At 43.5% G+C, this 18,595-nt stretch overlaps 1 protein-coding gene across 2 annotated transcripts in view; it reads left to right on the plus strand.

The window, feature by feature from the left end:
• Positions 1-18,595, plus strand: part of LOC122810283 (CKLF-like MARVEL transmembrane domain-containing protein 3) — a 440,804-nt gene that overhangs the window by 404,782 nt on the left and 17,427 nt on the right. For both annotated transcript variants that reach the window (XM_044081828.1, XM_044081829.1), the window contains one exon: positions 6,895-7,015. In XM_044081828.1, the coding sequence (XP_043937763.1) occupies positions 6,895-7,015 (121 nt within the window). The remainder of the gene's footprint in view (positions 1-6,894; positions 7,016-18,595) is intronic.

Consider the following 18,595-nt stretch of genomic DNA (forward strand, 5'->3'; position numbering starts at 1 on the left):
AATCCAGTTTGAACCCAGATTCTCTGCCTCCTGCCTCCTGCTCCGGCCAAACATGACAGATACTATAGAGTGCCTGATTCCCACAAATGTCTTTATAAATGCCCTGTTGCTGATCCAGAGACTATCTCCCAGGGTCCCAAAGGGGCTAAGGCTTCTATGGCAAAAAATCCTGTACCCTCTGAAAGGGACTCCAGAGCACTAGACAGTTGGGGGGAAAAGGTTTACACCTCAGCCACTCTAGCTATGAGGGCACTGAATTGCCAATTTCACATGCTAAAATATCAGCAATTTCTAATGTCTCAGTTAAAACAAAAAATGAGCACACTCCCTCAACAATCTGATTTGAAAGAAATGCAGGATCTGTTGCATGCAACTGAACAGGTGGGCAAACATACTTTACAATGTGGGTTTGATTCTTTGGAGGCTTCCTGCAGAGCAGCTGTCACTGGGTCTGTTATACGTAGGCATGCTTGGTTAAAGGAACAAACTCTGCCTGATCATGTTAAAGCAAAGCTTCTAGATGCTCCCTTACAGCAGGATGTTCTTTTTGGAGTTAAAGCAGAAGAAGTCTTAAAGAAAATGGAGGATAAGGCAAAATCTATGCAGACAGTCAAAGATTTCCTACAGGTACAGCCCCCTCACTTCAGCAGAAATTGGCCAACAAAAAATTGGTCCTTTCCAGCTACTGACAGATCACAGAGGGGTAAATACAGACGTCCAAGAGGCAGAGGACAACCACAAGCCCAGTACAAACCTCGCCAATGGGGCACTGCAACACAGAAGGGAGGAGAAGACAGGTCCCAAACTACCAGAAGGCAAACTCAATGACTTGCACCTCATCTGGCCAAGCAACACTCTCTTGGCAGCCCCCTTGGGAGGAAAACTCGCACTTTTTTCAGACAACTGGCACATTGTCACAAAGGACAAATGGGTCCTAGACATAATTTCACGAGGATACAGATTCCATTTTCACACCTTGCCAATGAAAAGAGGAATGCCAAACCTGCCACAAAATCAATGGGCAGAGGCACAAAAACAAATTACAGTTCTCATGGACATGAGAGCCATTCAACTGGTACCTACTCGAGAGCAAGGCCAAGGATTTTACTCAAGACTCTTTCTAGTTCCCAGAAAGGACAATGCCTGGAGACCAGTTCTGGACCTTTCAATTCTAAACACCTTCTTACAAGTACCCAAATTCAAGATGCTAACACTACAGCAGCTTCTTCCCATGTTGGGCAAGAAAGCATGGCTAGTAACGTTGGACCTCAAGGAGGCATACCTGCATGTCCCTATCAGACAAAGTTGCAGAAGATACCTCCATTTCGTTGCAGGTTCAACCCATTACCAATCCTCTGCACTGCCCTTTGGCTTATCTACTGCGCTCAGGGTCTTCACAAAATGCCTGGCACTAGTAATTGCATACTGCAGACAAAGAGGAATTCAAATATACCCATACCTGGACGACTGCCTCATCCAAGCAGAAAGCAAGAACATCCTCTTACAACATCTGGCTTTTGTAAAACATCTTCTAAGTTGCTTGGGGTACACAGTAAACGAAAAGAAATCAAAACTAGTACCCTCACAAAATATGACATTCCTGGGTGCCAGCTTGAATACAACGGCCCAGAAGGCTTATCTGATGCCAGACAGACAACTACAACTGACTCAATATTTCAAAACAATGGCAACAAAGACCCAACTACCTGCAAGAAAAATTCTGCAGGCCTTGGGCTTCATGGCATCTTGCATACTGCTAATACCATTTGCAAAGCTGCATATGAGGAAATTACAGTGGTACCTAAAAAGCGTATGGTCTCAACACAGCCACAGCTTGGACACAATATCTCTCATTCCCTGCCTACAACAGGAGTTTCTATGGTGGTCACAGGCATGTCACCTCAACAAGGGTCAGCCTTTCACCTTGCCCTCAGCCAGGCAAACTATGACAACAGATGCATCGGACTACGCCTGGGGGGCACACATGGCAGGACAGTGCGTTCAAGGCTTATGGACTACAGATCAAAGGAATCTGCACATCAATCAAAAAGAGATGCTAGTTGTACAGAATGCTCTGACAGCCTTCAAGAATCTATTACATCCAGGACAACTTACATTAAGGACGGACACCACAGTAATGTGGTACATAAACAAAAAAGGGGGTACACACTCCTACCCTCTATGCAGGCAAGCAATGACCTTGTGGAACACAGCTCTGGCTTACCAAGTTCAGTTACAAGCTCAATTCCTGCCAGGAAAAAAGAACACATTGGCAGACGACCTCAGCAGAAACATCATGGATTCCCACGAGTGGAAACTGGATCCACAAGTATTTGCAATGATAACTCAAAAATGGGGCCTTCCAGACATAGACCTGTTTGCCAGTCCTCAAAACTATCAACTAACAAAATTTTGTACAAGGACACTTCACCATCAAGCTTGGAAAGTGGACACACTCTCATTCAGTTGGAAAAACCTGACAGTATATGCCTTCCCTCCACTGCCTCTCCTCACAAAGGTGCTTCTGAAAGTCAGAAAGGAGAGACCACGACTGATACTCCTAGCCCCAGACTGGCCACGCCAGCACTGGTACCCACTATTGAGGAATATGGCCCAGGGCCCACCTTGGATTTTACCACAAATTGCCCATTTGCTCACACAGCAAAACAATCAGATTCTTCACAGCCAGCTCAAAACCTTAAATCTGGCTGCATGGCAAATCACCTAAGCATCCAGTCAACTCCTCTTTCCCAAGCAGTTATGGATGTTATTCTGGAAGCTAGGAGGCCCAGCACCAGGAAAGCCTATTCGGACAAATGGAAAAGGTTTTGTGCCTGGAACCAAACTAAAGGCCAAAACACTCTTCAGCCTTACATCCCTCAGATTCTACAGTATTTAACTGAGATGTTGCACAAAGGACTTTCTTTTTCTTCCATTAAAATCCATGCATCAGCTATTTCAGCCCACTACAACACGGATCCATCCTTACTTTCACATCCACTTCTAAGGCAGTTCCTTAGAGGGGCAAAAAACATTAGGCCCCCCAGGAGAGCACCTACACCAACATGGGACCTCAATTTTGTTCTGGAAGAACTTACGCTACCTCCCTTTGAACCAGCTTTCTCTGCCGATCTACACTTTCTATAATGGAAGACTGCCCTGCTGCTAGCAATAACTTCAGCTAGAAGAGTCTCAGAGCTGCAGGCACTAATGGCAGTGGAACCTTTCCTCATTTTCCATCAAGACAGAGTTTCTCTACAAACTAATCCTTCCTTCATGCCTAAGGTGGTTTCCAGTGTGGCTTTAAATCAAACCATCTACTTACCCACCTTCTTCCCAAATCCACAGAACAAAGGAGAAAGACTACTGCATTCCTTGGACATTCACAGGCAACTTCGTTACTACTTGGATAAAACTAAGGCTTTCAGAAAATCTGACCAGCTCTTTGTATCCTATGCTACAGCTTCACAAGGGAAGGCTATATCAAAGCAAACCATTTCCAAATGGATAGGACATTGCATTCGTTTTTGCTATACCCATCATGGAAAACCAGTTCCTGCTACCATTAGGCCCCACTCTACCAGGGCAACAGCTACATCTACAGCCTTCCTCAGGGGGGTTCCAACCAAGGAGATTTTGGAAGCTGCAACTTGGAGTTCAGTACACACCTTTACCAAACACTACCACTTACCACTTTACTCTAAGACTAGAGCTGGCTTCGCCACTGCAGTTCTGCAGGGCCTTCTAGCCTCCTCTAACCCTCTATAACTCCTCCACCCATCCTTAGCTTTGGGATTCTACCCAAGTGTGATGACTGCAGCAGGGTAACACGATGAACATAGTACAGTTTTGTAACTACCATAAATGTAGATGTTCGAGTGTACACCCTACTGCAGTCCAGGTTACACTCCCTCCATCCCCTCTGATCTAACTGGCTAAATCTCTACAATACCTTCCTGATGTATTTGCTTATAGCTGGAGGGATTTTATGTTTGTGCAAAAATTACTTAATTTGGTACTAATTACTGACCACCTTTTTGGGGGCACCTGACATCTGGGGCAAGAAAAACTGAAGAAAATGGTGTCGGATGCATTATATATACCCCTGGTGCACTGACGTCAGGGAAGAAGCGACAGCAACTGACGCCGGACCAAGACTTTGGAATTCCGGCCGACTGCGGGACTGCCTGACGACAGGATAACCCCATGTGTGATGACTGCAGCAGGGTGTACACTCGAACATCTACATTTATGGTAGGTACAAAACTGTACTTTCAATGTGGTGAATGAAGCCTCATACTTTATCAGTTTTTGTAACATTTTCCAAAATATATACTAAATGTGCAGTGTAATTTTTCAGCTCCAAGTCAAATGTTTTTTATTTTTTTATACAGTTTTTGCAGCCAGCAAGAACCTTAATACTAAAACACTGAATGATATAGTGTAGTACATGGGCAGATTCCAACACTGATAAATGTTTGTTTGTGTAAGGTCAGCTGCACCCTTGTGACCCTTGTCCTAGTACAGTATTCTGTGATGCTGGTACAGACTGTAATACTGTCTACTTTACAGCAGATAGTATATGAAGCTGCCATGTTATACAAAAATAAACTAGCATGTTAGTGCAGCTGTCATTCAGTTCATAAAAGGGTCAGCTTGTATAGCCATGTGAATGAGGAGTGTACGCATCTTACCACTTTATGGATGCATGTGGGTTGATTTTATACACTGATGAAGGGTTTGTCCCAAAAGCTTTGAGGGTTATGCACTTTTAAATAAATCTTTGGCAGGTGAGATCCAGTGTTTTTTTTTTTTTTCTTTTGTTTTGTTGTGGTTTGCTGTTGATCTCTTTTATCCAGCCCCATTCCTTTCAGTTGTTCACTTTATTAATTAACCAAGACCTGCAGGACCCTTCCATCTAATTATAAACAAACATTAGAGCTAGAGACAGCCATACATTCAAAACACATTTGCAGACATAAGGTGTGTAATATATGAAATAATTCAGGCTAAAATGAAACCTACTTAAAAAAAATGGAGTGCAGCTACCCTAGTTTTGTGGGACAAAGGGATAAAGTGCTGAAGGCAGCCCATGTGTGACCTAAGATCGATTAGCAGCTCTGGATGCTAAAAGAGCTGGGTAAGGGTGGTCAAGATGAGAGCGACTTGCATTGGTGCACTCTCCATAGAGGGAGGGTTGTGTGTATAGGACACTCCCCCAATAACAAGCTTTTGAGGAAGGAGAGATAGCCCTGTCCAAGTCTGTATGGTAGCCCATGTGGAAGCATGTCAGGAAGTGAGCATGCATTCATATCAAGGGCATATAAAGTCCTCCTTTGGTGACATGGAACCCATGTCACCACCATGGGAGGGATTGGGCAGCATGGCAAAAATGCCCTAATGGCTGCCAGGATGACAGCTCTGTGACTAACCACAATCAGCTGTGTCCTCACTGGGAATGAATTCACTAGGAACAGCTCTCATCCTGTGAAGAATTAATGGGCAGTGGATCATAGGGAACTGATGAGGGACAGTGCAGTGCCAACAAATTCCAAAGTAAAAAAAGGAAGGAGTTTGAATGTGAGTCACCTTTTGGCATTTGTGAAGCTGTTTCATTATTTGATCTTTGTGTGGTATCTTACGCCATCCTTGTGCCCTTTTTTTGTCTTTATTATGTGAAAGACACCGTGTCCCAACTTTCACATTTGCAGACCTCATCCAAACCCAGTATACTAGTTTACCCTGCATACCTATCCCAAACACCTGTGCAGTGGTCTGAAGGATGCAATAAAAGCAAATACTGAACATATAAATTACACTTTAAAGATTGTTGACCCAGCCTGCAGCAAGGCATTGTCAGGTGATCACCTCATGCCTTTCATTTCCTTAACATGGTTCAACAATGAAAAGCACTCAGAAGGAAGGCCTGCTTCCACTGAAAAGGAGTAAAAACAGGTACTGAAAGATCGCCCTACTCTAGTGACTATATACTGGTAATGCAGTCTCATTCCAGCTTCCTTGATGCCTTTTACACTGCCAGGCTGATTATTTTGACACCAAATCTGACACTGTATGAATCCTACTTCAAAAGGTAACCTTTTTTTGTCCTACCAGCACCTGCCCACAGTCAGACTTTCCCCATTACTTGACTGATTCTATTTCAACCCAAGGATCGCCTTTTAAATCCTTAATGTACTTCATTTGCACTAAACTTTATCCTGGGTCCATAGTCTTCAGCCAAGTGACATGACAAACTCTGCACCAGTGTGTCTCCTTACTCCTGTACTGACTATCAGTGCAGCCTCCCTACCTTTTCCTGATCCACCTCACCTTCGTTCTGGGACACTGCTTTCCCCTGTTCATCATTTCCCTCCTCCACTCACTCACTCACTCACTCACTCACTCACTCACTCACTCACTCAACCCCACCTGTCCCTGCTGCTGCAGACAAGTCCTGCAAATAAAATTATTTGCTTTGAATAACAAGTCACCATTAGTTTTTTGATCAGTGTACGTAGCCAGTTAAAAGATAAATGAATATCAGACTGCTGTGGAAAAAGGTTATATCTTGAAAAGCATAGAATAATGTATTTTACAGTCTGAATATGTGACTGGCAATGCTGACTGCAGCAAGACGTTTCTAAAACTGGAGTTGTAAGAATTTAGAGTCTATACACCAGCAACCTACAGTGAAAGCCTTCCAAGGAAGGCAGCTTTCTGTGTAAGACAAACTGCAGTGTGTGTAAAGAAAGAAAGAAAGAAATTTTATCAGAACCATGTATAATTCTTAAGCACCAGTGATCGTAATTATAATAATTTTGCAAAAATAATCTCTGAAAGTAATTTTGGTACTACACTAACAGCAACATATAACATTGTAACCTATTTTTACAGCTGTTTGGATTTATAGCTACTATAGCTTTTGCTTTGGATTTCTACCTTATCTTCAATGACTTAGCAGTTTTTCTGAAGAAAGATAATGATGCAGATGAACCAGAGGCAAACAGATCAGCAGGTAAGTAACTGTATTTTTTGTGTAGCATGTATATTGTATGCATAGTAGGGTGATCTTCACTAATCTAGAATTATGGTCACATTGTTGTATGGCATAATGCCCAAAGGTATAGTGATCAGAGTGATAGCTAGATGTTCTTTGTGTTTCACTGTTGCAGTCATCACACTTGGGTTATCTGCCTCCAGGTAGCCCTCAGTCGGTCCGAATACCAGAAACTTAGTATTTCTGAGTCAGATGCTGTCACTTCTTCCCTGACGTCAGATTGTCAGGGTATAAAAACAGGCAGCCGATGCCATTACATCAGTCTTTCTTGCCAAGGAGGAGCCCAAAGCAGAAGCAATTCGCAAGTGCCAGTCAGCCGCTACCTGAATTTTCGTTTTTGAGTTGAATAATCCTGAAGTCTTCTAAAGCTAAGTACCCTGTTGGGGATCCTTTTTTCTTGCTCTAACCAATGTCAGAAAAAGTTAACAATTGTCTTGTCTGTGGAAAGCAAATACCTCACAGAGATTTTCATTCTTACTGAATCACCTGTTTAGGCCCAGACCATAATGTCCCTTGGTGTCGGTTTTGTGCCATGTTTAACACCCAAACCATTCGTCGTTGGGCTCTCTTTGTCACTAAATTATTTTGCTCTCGATCTCTGTACTCTGAAATGGCTTCGGTAAGCCATCCAACAACTGATTTTCAAAAAAAAGTAAGGATAAAGACAGAGACAGACTGCATAGGTCCAAAACTGCCGATGACGCTTCTGTTAAGCTAGTCGCCAGTCCACCGGTACTCACTGAGGCACCTTTGCAGCCCCTGATGCCCACTTCAGTGGATTTGCAGGCCTCTGCTGAGACCCATTCGTAGTCCGGTATGCCACGAGATGCTTCTTCGACTATGGAACCAGCGGATGTCTCTACTTTGGATGGATCTGGAGCCTCTGTGCAGGCATCGGCTTCTGAGGCAGTTTTTCGCTGTACCGATGTTCGAAACAAACCAACATCTTAATTTCTAACCAAGACTACAGAGTTTCTTAGGCTCAGAGTACGCACTACGCCTAGAAAACCGACGACCAAAGTGCATGCTCAGGCACCCATGCCAGAAAAACAAATGCTTAGAATGGCTGAAGACCTTATTAAACTGATTAGGGAAGTCAGCCTTCCTCTGCAAAGAGACAAAGAATCCAGTCCCCTTCAGGTTCTACAGACCAAGAGTCCGATGACTCTGACCTTTCTGATTATGAAGACATGCCCTTATCAGCCTATGAGGATTCGGATGCAGAGGAATCCATTCCCTCTGCCTCCCCTCCAGCGGATTTTTCTTTTAGTGAAACCTTGCATACATTGAGAGCATTTCCATTGGGAATGCCAAGACTATCCTCAGTCCAAAAAGAGACTCAGAGAATTTTTACAGTTGCCTCAGCACAGGCCTTTAACTATTCCTCCTGTCCTGGATGTTGTGGATGATGTTTTCATGGAATCCAGCCTTACTCCTGATACTTTACCTCCTGCCCCTAGGAAACCAGACAGGTACTACAGAGTACCTGATACTCAAGTTTCTTTTCAAGAATCCTACTGTTGACCCAGAGATCATTTCATAGGGGCCTAAAGGTATTGGGGCTACTACAGCCAAGAATCCCACCCCTTCAGACAGGGATTCCAGAGCTTTGAATAGATGGGGTAAGAAGGTATATACCTCTGCAACTCTTGCTATCAGGGCATTGAATTGCCAGTTTCACATGCTGAAATACCAGCAGCATATTATGGAACTTATTAAACAAAAAGTGGTAACCTTTCCAGATTGTGCAGAAAATAAATAATTACAGGAGCTTATGCACTCTGCAAACCAAGTCAGTAAGCATACTTTGCAGTGTGGCTTTGATGCCCTAGAAGCATCTTGCAGGGCAGCAGTCACTGGCTCTGTACTGAGAAGACATTCTTGTCTGAAGGAGCAGACCTTGCCAGATCATGTCAAATCTAAATTACTAGACGCTCCTTTGAATAAGGACTGTTTGTTTGGCATCAAAGCAGAAGAGGTTCTTAGAAAGATGGAAGAAAAAGCTAAATCTATGCAGACTGTTAAAGAATTCCTACAAGTACAACCCCCTAGATTCAGTAGGCATTGCCCTTCAAAACACTGGCCCATTCCAGCCCCCTCCAGGCCTTCCCAAACAAGACCTAGAGAAACAGACCACCCAGACTACAGTCTCTTGGTATGCAGAGATCTAAGCAATGGAGCACCCTCACCCCTAAAGCAGGGAGTGGTAAGCCACCTACTTATGGAAAAAGCTCACAATGACTTCTTCACTCTACTTCCCAGCCCTGCCCATTTGCTTGTGCCCCTAGGAGGAAAACTTGCCCTTCATGCAAAAAACTGGATGTCCATCACTCAGGACCGTTGGGTCCTCAACATTATATCCCAGGGGTACAAATTTTATTTCCATTCACTGCCAACCCCAAGTAGGTTTCCAGACCTTCCTCCAAACCAGTGGTCAGAAGCTCAAAACCAATTACTTTCCCTGCTCATTATCAGAGCTATTCAGCCTGTTCCAGTAGAACAGAGGGGTCAAGGATTCTACTCCAGACTCTTCCTGGTACCCAGGAAAGAGGGCTCTTGGCACCCATTCCTGGATCTTTCAATTCTCAACACCTTTCTGGTGGTACCAACATTCAAGATGCTTACCCTGCAGCAGCTTCTCCCTATGTTAACCAAGGATGCCTGCTTAGTCACCCTAGACTTAAAAGAAGCCTATCTGCACATCCCCATAAGGGAGTCATGCAGGAAGTTATCTACGTTTCAGAGCAGGACCTATGCATTATCAGTTCTCTGCACTTCCCTTTGGCTTATCTACTGTGCCCAGGGTATACACAAAATGCCTGGCTCCAGCCATTGCATACTGCAGGCAGAGAAATATCCAAATTTACCCGTTCTTGGGTGGCTGCCTGATTCAGGTGAACAGTCAGGAATTGCTGCTTCAGCACCTGTCATTTGTAAAAAGCTTTCTCGCTTCATTGGGGTACACCATCAATGAAAAGAAATCACAACTGGTACCCAGTCAAAATATTGTATTCCTGGGAGCAAGCTTGGGACACAACTTCCCAAATGGCATTCCTCACTTGAGAAAAACAGGTCTGTCTGGCAGACTACTTTAAACAAATGGCCAACAGAACCCAGCTACCTGCAAGAAAAATACTGCAAGCTCTAGGGTTCATGGCCTCATGTATACTGCTAATTCCATATACAAGACTGCATATGAGGAAACTTCAGTGGTAATTGAAAAGTCTTTGGTGCCAATATTCTCAGGACCTGGAAACAGTCATTCCTATCATACCTTGTCTAAGGACAGAGTTCCTTTGGTGGGCAGAAACATGCAACCACAACAAGGGACTGCCTTTTACTCAACCCAATGCCACCCAGACCCTGACCACAGACACATCAGACTATGCATGGGGGGCTCACATGGCTGGCAAATGTATTCAGGGCCACTGGAGCCTAAGTCAAATTCATCTGCACATCAACCAAAAAGAGATGCTAACTATACAGAATGCCCTGACAGCTTTCAGATCCCTACTCTTTCCAGGGCAACTGCTGATAAAAACAGACAACACCACAGTTATGTGGTACATCAACAAGCAGGGGGGAACCCATTCTTGCCCACTCTGCAGGTTAGCCATGGACCTGTGGAATACAGCCTTGGGCATCCAAGTCCATCTACAAGCTCAATTCCTGCCAGGCAAACAAAACTCACTGCCAGACGACTTAAGCAGAAATCTCCTAGACCCACATGAGTGGAAACTGGAGCCCAGCACCTTCAACCTTCTGATTCAGAAATGGGGGACCCCAAAGGTGGATCTCTTTGCCTCCCCCTACAACCACCAGCTAAGCAACTTCTGCACCAGGAACCCTCACAGCAGGGCCTGGAAAGCGGATGCCCTATCCTTTCAATGGGAAAACCTCTCAATCTATGCTTTCCCCCTCTGCCCCTTCTCTCAAGAGTATTACTCAAGATCAAACAAGACAGGCCACGGACAATTCTGATTGCCCCATACTGGCCATGCCAGCACTGGTACCCACTCCTGCACAGCCTGACAATGGTGCCACCCTGGTACCTACACCAGACCCCAACCCTGCTCTGTCAGCAGGAGGGACAGATTTGCATCCACAATTGCAAACCCTAAATCTTGCCGCCTGGCATATTCCTTGAATACTCCACCAGCAACCCTATGCAAACAGGTGCTGGATGTCATCCTTGAAGCAAGAAAGGCCCATTACAAGGAAATCTTATGCTGATAAGTGGAAGAGGTATTGTTCTTGGATTCAGTCTAAAGGAAAAGACACAGCACTGTCCTCCTTGCCTCTAATCCTGGATTACCTAGCAGAACTACTCCACAGAGGCCTATCCTTCTCCTCCATTAAGATCCATGCCTCTGCCATCTCGGCTCATTACAATAGTGAGCCACCTCTATTCTCTCACCCTCTCATCAAACATTTCCTGAGAGGGGCAAACAACTTAAGGTCACCAAGTAGAGCACCCACTCCTGCTTGGAACATTAACTTTGTACTGGAAAAGCTCCCGCTTCCCCCTTTTGAACCTGTTGCTTCTGCAGAGTTAAAATTCCTCTCTTGGAAAACAGCCTTGCTTCTAGCCATCACTTCAGCTAGAAGAGTGTCTTGAGTTACAAACATTGATGGCTGTGGAACCCTTCATTATTTTCCTTGCTGACAGGGTTTCCCTCAGAACTAACCCTTCATTTATGCCTAAAGTGGTGTCCAGTGTGGTTCTCATCCAATCCATCCATTTGCCAACCTTCTTCCCTAATCCTCAAAGTAAAAGGGAAAGGATCCTGCACTCTTTGGACGTGCACAGACAGCTCAGATTCTACCTTGATAGGACTAAGCCTTTCAGAAAGTCTGACCAGTTGCTAATCAGCTTTGCAACAGGGGCAGAGGGCAAGGCCATTTCAAAACAAACCATTTCCAAATGGATAGCACACTGCATCCATTTCTTCTACAAGCACCATGGAAAACCAACCCCTCAGGGGGTCAGAACACATTCCACTAGGGCAACATCTACCTCTACAGCATTTCTCAGGGGAGTCCCTACCAGGGACATTCTGGAAGCTGCTATCTGGAGTTCTGTACACACCTTCACCAAGCATTACCACCTGCCTATCTTTTCCAAATCTAGGGCAGGTTTTGCTAGAGCAGTCTTGCAAGGCCTACTAGCCAGCCCTAACTCTTCTTGACTGCCTCCACCCTTCCTCAGCATTGGGAATCAACCTAAGTGTGATGACTAAAAACAGTGAAACACGAAGAACATAATACAGTTGTGTACACTTACCATAAATGTAGATGTTCGAGTGTATTCAATGTTGCAGTCCTGGTTTCCCCTCCCTCCAGTCCCCTGGTTTTCTCTTGTCTCTCTGTCTCTCCTGTCTGTGGCTATTCCTACTGGTATTGGTATTTACTTTTTACTGGTGGTGTTTTCCCCACCATACCTAGCTCCCTATTTGGGGGACTCCTGACATTTGGGGCAAGAAAAACTGATGTAATGGTGTCAGCTGCCTGTTTTTATACCCCTGACGACCTGACATCAGGGAAGAAGTGACAGCATCTGACACATAAATACTAAGTATCTGGTATTCGGACTGGCTGAGGGCTACCTTCAGGCAGATAACCCAAGTGTGATGACTGCAACAGTGAATTTACTTGAACATCTACATTTATGGTAAGTGTACACAACTGTACTTTCTTGCATGCAGACCAGTATAACGAGAGACCTAATCATCAGTATTAATACACCAAAACAAAGACAGAACAGAGACGGTCTGTGGTGTGGCATGCCAACATATGTTATTAGTTATCCAGAACAAATTCCTCAGATGCAGACACAAAATTGGGACACAGTGTGAAAACGAAGATGGAAAACTAACAATACTGTGATGTGCTGCTGAGGCCAAGTTGTGTGATACTGGAGAGAGTGTTAACATCTTAATATATATATATATATATATATATATATATATATATATATATATATATATATATATATATATATATATATGTATACACTAACCTAAGACCTTGTTTTCAGTGTTTAATGTATGTGACACATCCTTTATCATTCAGATAGTATCCCCAGACTACTAAATGTTGGCTGGCATAAGAGGACAATTTTTCTAGTTTACTTTGTCGATTTCTCAGCCTAACAGAAAGAAATGTTTTATTTGGGCTTAAACACAGGCAGTCATGAACTCCCCTCTGTTAATAGTAGATGATCATCGTGTTTCACTGCTACAGTCATTACACTTGGGTTATCCTGCCGTCAGGCGGTCCCGCAGTCGGCCAGAGTTCCAAAGTCTTGGTCCGGTGTCGGTTGGTGTCGTTTCTTCCCTGACGTCAGTGCGCCAAGGGTATATAACATGCAGCTGATGCCATTTTCTTCAGTCTTTCTTACCGTGCGGTGCCCGAAGCAAAAGCAGTTCGCAAGTGCCGGTCGGCCAACTCCTGAGATTTTCATTCGAATTTCAGAACCGAAGTCTTTTATAAAGCTAAGTACCCCGATGGGGAAACTTTTTCTTGCCTCAGACCGATGTCAGTAAAAGTTAATAATTGTATTTCTTGTGGGAAGCAACTACCTCATAAGGGTTTTCATTCTTACTGTATCCCATGCCTAGGCCCAGACCACGATGTCACTGGTTGTCAGTTTTGCGCTAGGTTTAACAAGCGCACTATTAAACGTCGGTTTGATTTTGCCCAGCATTACTTCGGCAGAAAATTCAATTATACCATGCTGTCGGAGCAACCGGCGACCGGGATTCACAAAAAGCGCAAAGATAAGGACAGGCATCCGAGGCCCAAAACTGATGACGAGGCCTCTTCTAGGCCAGTCACCGGTTCTCCGGTTTTCAGCGAGGTGCTTTTGCAGCCCCTAACGACCGCTTCTATTGAACCACAGGCTGCCTCTGACTCCCACGTGGAGATGGCTGGGCCTTCGGATACTCAATACTTAGGGCCTACCGAAACTATCCCTTCAGAGGGATCCGGAGCAACTGAACAACCCTTAGCTTTAGAGGGTGTATTCAGACCCACTCTACTAACCATCAAATCCTCTGCCAGGACTAAATCCCCTTTAAAAGTAAGGAAGCAAGTCCAACATTCACCAGGACAGGCCATGCCTAAGAAACAGATGCTCAAAATGGCCGAAGACTTAATTACTCTGATCAGGGGTTCCCATGCCCCTCCTGATAAAAGGCCTAGACAGGATGCAGACTATGACTTATCTGACCAGGTGTCCATTTTTTCGGATTCCTCATCAGATCAGAGATACTCTATACCCCCCTATGAGGACTCTGATGCTGAAGATTCAATTCCTTCAGCCTCTCCTCCAGAGGACTACTGTTTTGGGGAAACTTTACATACCATGAGGGAGCATTTCCACTGGGAGGGCCAGGATTACTCAGAATCCAAGAAAAGGCTCAAAGAGTTCCTTTTGCTACCTCAACACAGACCTCTTGCTATTCCGCGTGTTACACATTGTGGATGATGTGTACTCTGAATCCAGTTTAAATCCCGATTCTTTGCCTCCTGCTCCAGTCAAACCAGACAGATTCTACAGAGTCCCTGACTCTCACAGATTTCTTTACAAAAGTCCTGTTGCTGACCCTAAAACTATTTCCCAGGGTCCCAAAGGGGCAAAGGCCTCTACAGCCAAAAATCCAGTTCCCTCTGACAGGGATGCTAGAGTATTAGACAGATGGGGGAAGAAAGTATACACATCTGCAACTTTAGCAATGAGGGCCTTAAATTGCCAGTTTCACATGCTTAAGTATCAGCAATATTTACTGTGTCAATTACAACAAAAAATGCTTACAAGTTCAGATCTTCCTGACTATAAGGAAATGCAGGATTTATTGCATGCAGCAGAACAAGTGGGTAAACATACTTTGCAATGTGGTTTTGATTCATTAGAGGCCTCTTGTAGAGCAGCTGTTACAGGCTCTGTCATTCGAAGGCATGCTTGGTGTCAAAGGAAAAAACTTCAAAGACCAATTCACGTAAGGTTCAAGTATGGCACCCTTTATTACTTGCAGCAAGGAGACAAAGCATGCAGATACAGGATTTGTCTGAATTACTAGTGAGCAGTATGCTGTTTTTATACAATTCTATGAAATTTTACTATTCTGTTGTTGACGTAGTTAGACACAGCTTTCTGTACTACTCTACAGAAACTGTTACTTAGATTTCCTGCTGACATGTTCAGATTTAAAACTCACTATGTGTTACATAGAAAATGTTACTTAGATTTCCTGCTGACATGACTGGATTATTGTTGATTTACAAAAACATTTGAGAAAAACAACCTGGCCTTGGGGCTTAGCCCACCACAATCTTTCAATTCTACAATTGTGCAGTTCTAATATATATGTGTTACATTTTGCCTAGATTCAAGGTACATTTCTAGCTTAGGTACAAGTAATGCTGATTACGGTTTATACTTTCAAGCAGCCTTTGTTTTCATTATCAATAGCGTCTAGCAGCTGTGTACTTTCTCATGGCATAAGCAGAAAATCAATAACTCTTTGTTAAGTCTCATGACACTAGTAGAAACACTTCTTATTATTTTCATGACATTAGCAGAAATCATATGCTTCTTGTTAATTTCCATGGCATAAGCAGATCATAGCTGCACATAAACAGGATTGGAATGTCTCTAGTAGCTGTGCAGATTCATGCAGTGTGAACAGAATAAATGTATTAACCCTTTTAAACCTGAAGTGCACTAAGCATGCATATTACTAATACATATTTTTCTAACATTTCCCCCCTTTTAATACTTTTATTCTACTTTCAAAATAAGCATAAACAGTTTTTTCTTCCCCTAACCTCTTCCTACTCAGGATTTGCAGTTAAGAGAGTCATTCATTTTAAACTTATGAAAGCATTTTCAATTTTACAACAATTCTTCAAGTTCAGCACCTTGGTATAAGGTTTCTGAAACTGATATGTCTATAAAGTCTTTAATCAGTCTTTTCATGCAGGGGATGCAGCAGCAAACACATACCATCAGTAGGATCATTCCTAAACAGATGGCAATCAGGATGTTCATCAGGATACTGACCCACCCCCCAAACAATCTCTGGAAAAAGTCCGTCAATGGATTTGGTCCTGGCTTGGTCATAGCCGACACTTGACGAATTACCTCAAGGTGATTGTCTGTCTCATGTTTGTGGTCAGGAATATATGAACAGCACTCCTCCTGGATTAAAGCGCAAGTACCTCCTCCCGCCACTAGGGTAAAGTCAAGAGTCATGCGGTTTTGAAGTACTACAGTTCTCATGGCAGTCAGTTCATCACTCACCAATTCTACAGCGGAAAAGGTTGCATTGCTCATTATTTCGAGAAGTTTAGACAGTTTTCTCAGTTCCCAGATTGATTTAGTTGCTCCATATGCTGGCAATACACCTGCCCACGAGATGATGGTATCACCCAAGTCCATATGCAACAGTCCATTTTTCCCTAGGCTCACAGCATGATGGTTTTTCCAGCCTGCATTGATTTGCCCCACTGGATTGACAGGCTTCTTGATTTCTCGTCGAACATTTCAAATTTTCCCCTGAGGCAAAACTGCTGTGTGTTGTATGGCCGGAACCAGGTACCCCAAATAACAACTGCCGGACCAATTCTCAGGTAACCACTTGTATGCTTTCCTATGCTTTCCTACCACATACAAAATAGTCTACTTTGGTAGTAACTTTACTATGTCCTGGCTCTGGATGAAACATTTTTATGTCAACTATAATTAGTTGTTTATAAAGGTCAGCATTATGTTTCACTTCATCAGTTGTCCTATGCATCAGTTCAAAACATGAATCAAAGCTTGTGTTGCAATAGGAACCTGTGTTATCAGTTTTATTGTAGCATCTATAGGGAACAGTCACATTGCAATTGCTCCAACCCACCTGAACTGTATCATTTTTGTAAAAACACACAGTCCCCTTCTGTCGAACAGACAAGTGCAGTGCTACTTTATCTTGTGATGTAACATCTGATGTATCATAGACTAAATTTTCCCATGTCTTGTTGGCTCCTAGGGGGACTGAAGTTAACAATAACCCCCCGTATGCTGTTGGCAAAGCTGTGCAAATCCAGCAATTCAAAACATTGAAGGTCTCAGCATACACATATTTGATTGCCTGGTAAGTGTTGAAGTTTGGGTGCCACTCTATGTGCAGCACTCCACGCTTATTCAGTTCAGTTTGTGTGGCTGGGAAAAGGAATGGCCACAACAAAAAGATTATTGTCACTAGTACAGTCAACAGGATGATTATGCAATGCTTCTGAGGAAATGGTTGTTCTGCATTCCTGTTTTCTCCAACTCTTCCGAGTGGTTTTATTTGGATTTTTCTGGATTCTATCATTTTTGCTTTTGACATGTGATCTTACTCTCTGCCCTAATAGGACCTTCAGCACCAATGGTTTCTTCACTGGGGTTGAGACGGATCAGTCCTATTGATCTGACCCCCCTTTGTAGCTAGACTTTGTGCTGAGGGCCCCGATGGAGATGTAAGATTTTTGTCCAGTTCAAAGTTCTTAACTAGTTTGCAGTGCATCAGGTGGATCCACGAAACTCGCTCTGCGATTTTGACTGCAGTGGGTGTTGAAAGATGCACCTGGTATGGACCTTCCCACCTTGGTGATGACCAGTTTTTCTTTTTTATATTCTTCACCCACACCCAGTCCCTGGGGATCACTGCCACTTCCGATGTTTCGGTTTGTTCTTTATCTGAAACAGAATTTGACTGCAACAGATGTTTAGAATTCATGACTTTTCTCATATATTCAGCTAGTGTATAATTGGCTTCCTGGTCTGCGGACATGAGAAGTTTCCACTGGGGTGTATAATAAGCCCTGCCAAATAGTTTCTCAAAAGGAGTCAATCCTTTTGCAGTTGGAACAGTTCTCATGCTCAACAGTGCCAGGGGCAAACAATATAACCAGTTCTTCCCTGTCTCAGCTATTAACTTTCTTAATTTATTCTTTAATATACCATTATGCCTCTCAACTAGCCCTGCAGATTGCGGATGGTATGCACAATGATTTTTTAAAGAAATACCAAAATGCTTACTTAACTGCTGTATGGTTTGGTTTACAAAGTGTGTACCATTGTCACTGTAGATCCTTTCCGGAATGCCGAATCTAGGGATGATTTCTTTGACAAGTACTTTTGCTACCATAGCTGCATCTGGATTTTTGGTTGGAAAGGCTTTCAACCATCTGGAAAACATATCTACAATGACAAGACAATACTTCTTATTTTCACATTTGTTCAATTCTATGAAATCCATACAGATAGTGTGAAACGGATATGGTGGTGTAGGGAAACTCCTTTCTTGAGCTTTAACACCCCTTGTGCATGATGTTTGTTAAAAATTTGGCACATCAAACAAAATTTTTCAGAGTAGTTTGTAAATCCGTACGTTGTGAACACCTGGTTCACTAGCTGTACCATCGCCCCTGTTGAGACATGGCACTGCCCATGGCTCAACAAAGCTGCATATCTAAACAAATTAGATGGTAGTATCAGTTTCCCTT

Source organism: Protopterus annectens, chromosome 8.part1, assembly GCF_019279795.1.
Source record: "Protopterus annectens isolate FY-2018-M chromosome 8.part1, PAN1.0, whole genome shotgun sequence".
Classification (NCBI taxonomy): Eukaryota; Metazoa; Chordata; order Ceratodontiformes; family Protopteridae; genus Protopterus; species Protopterus annectens.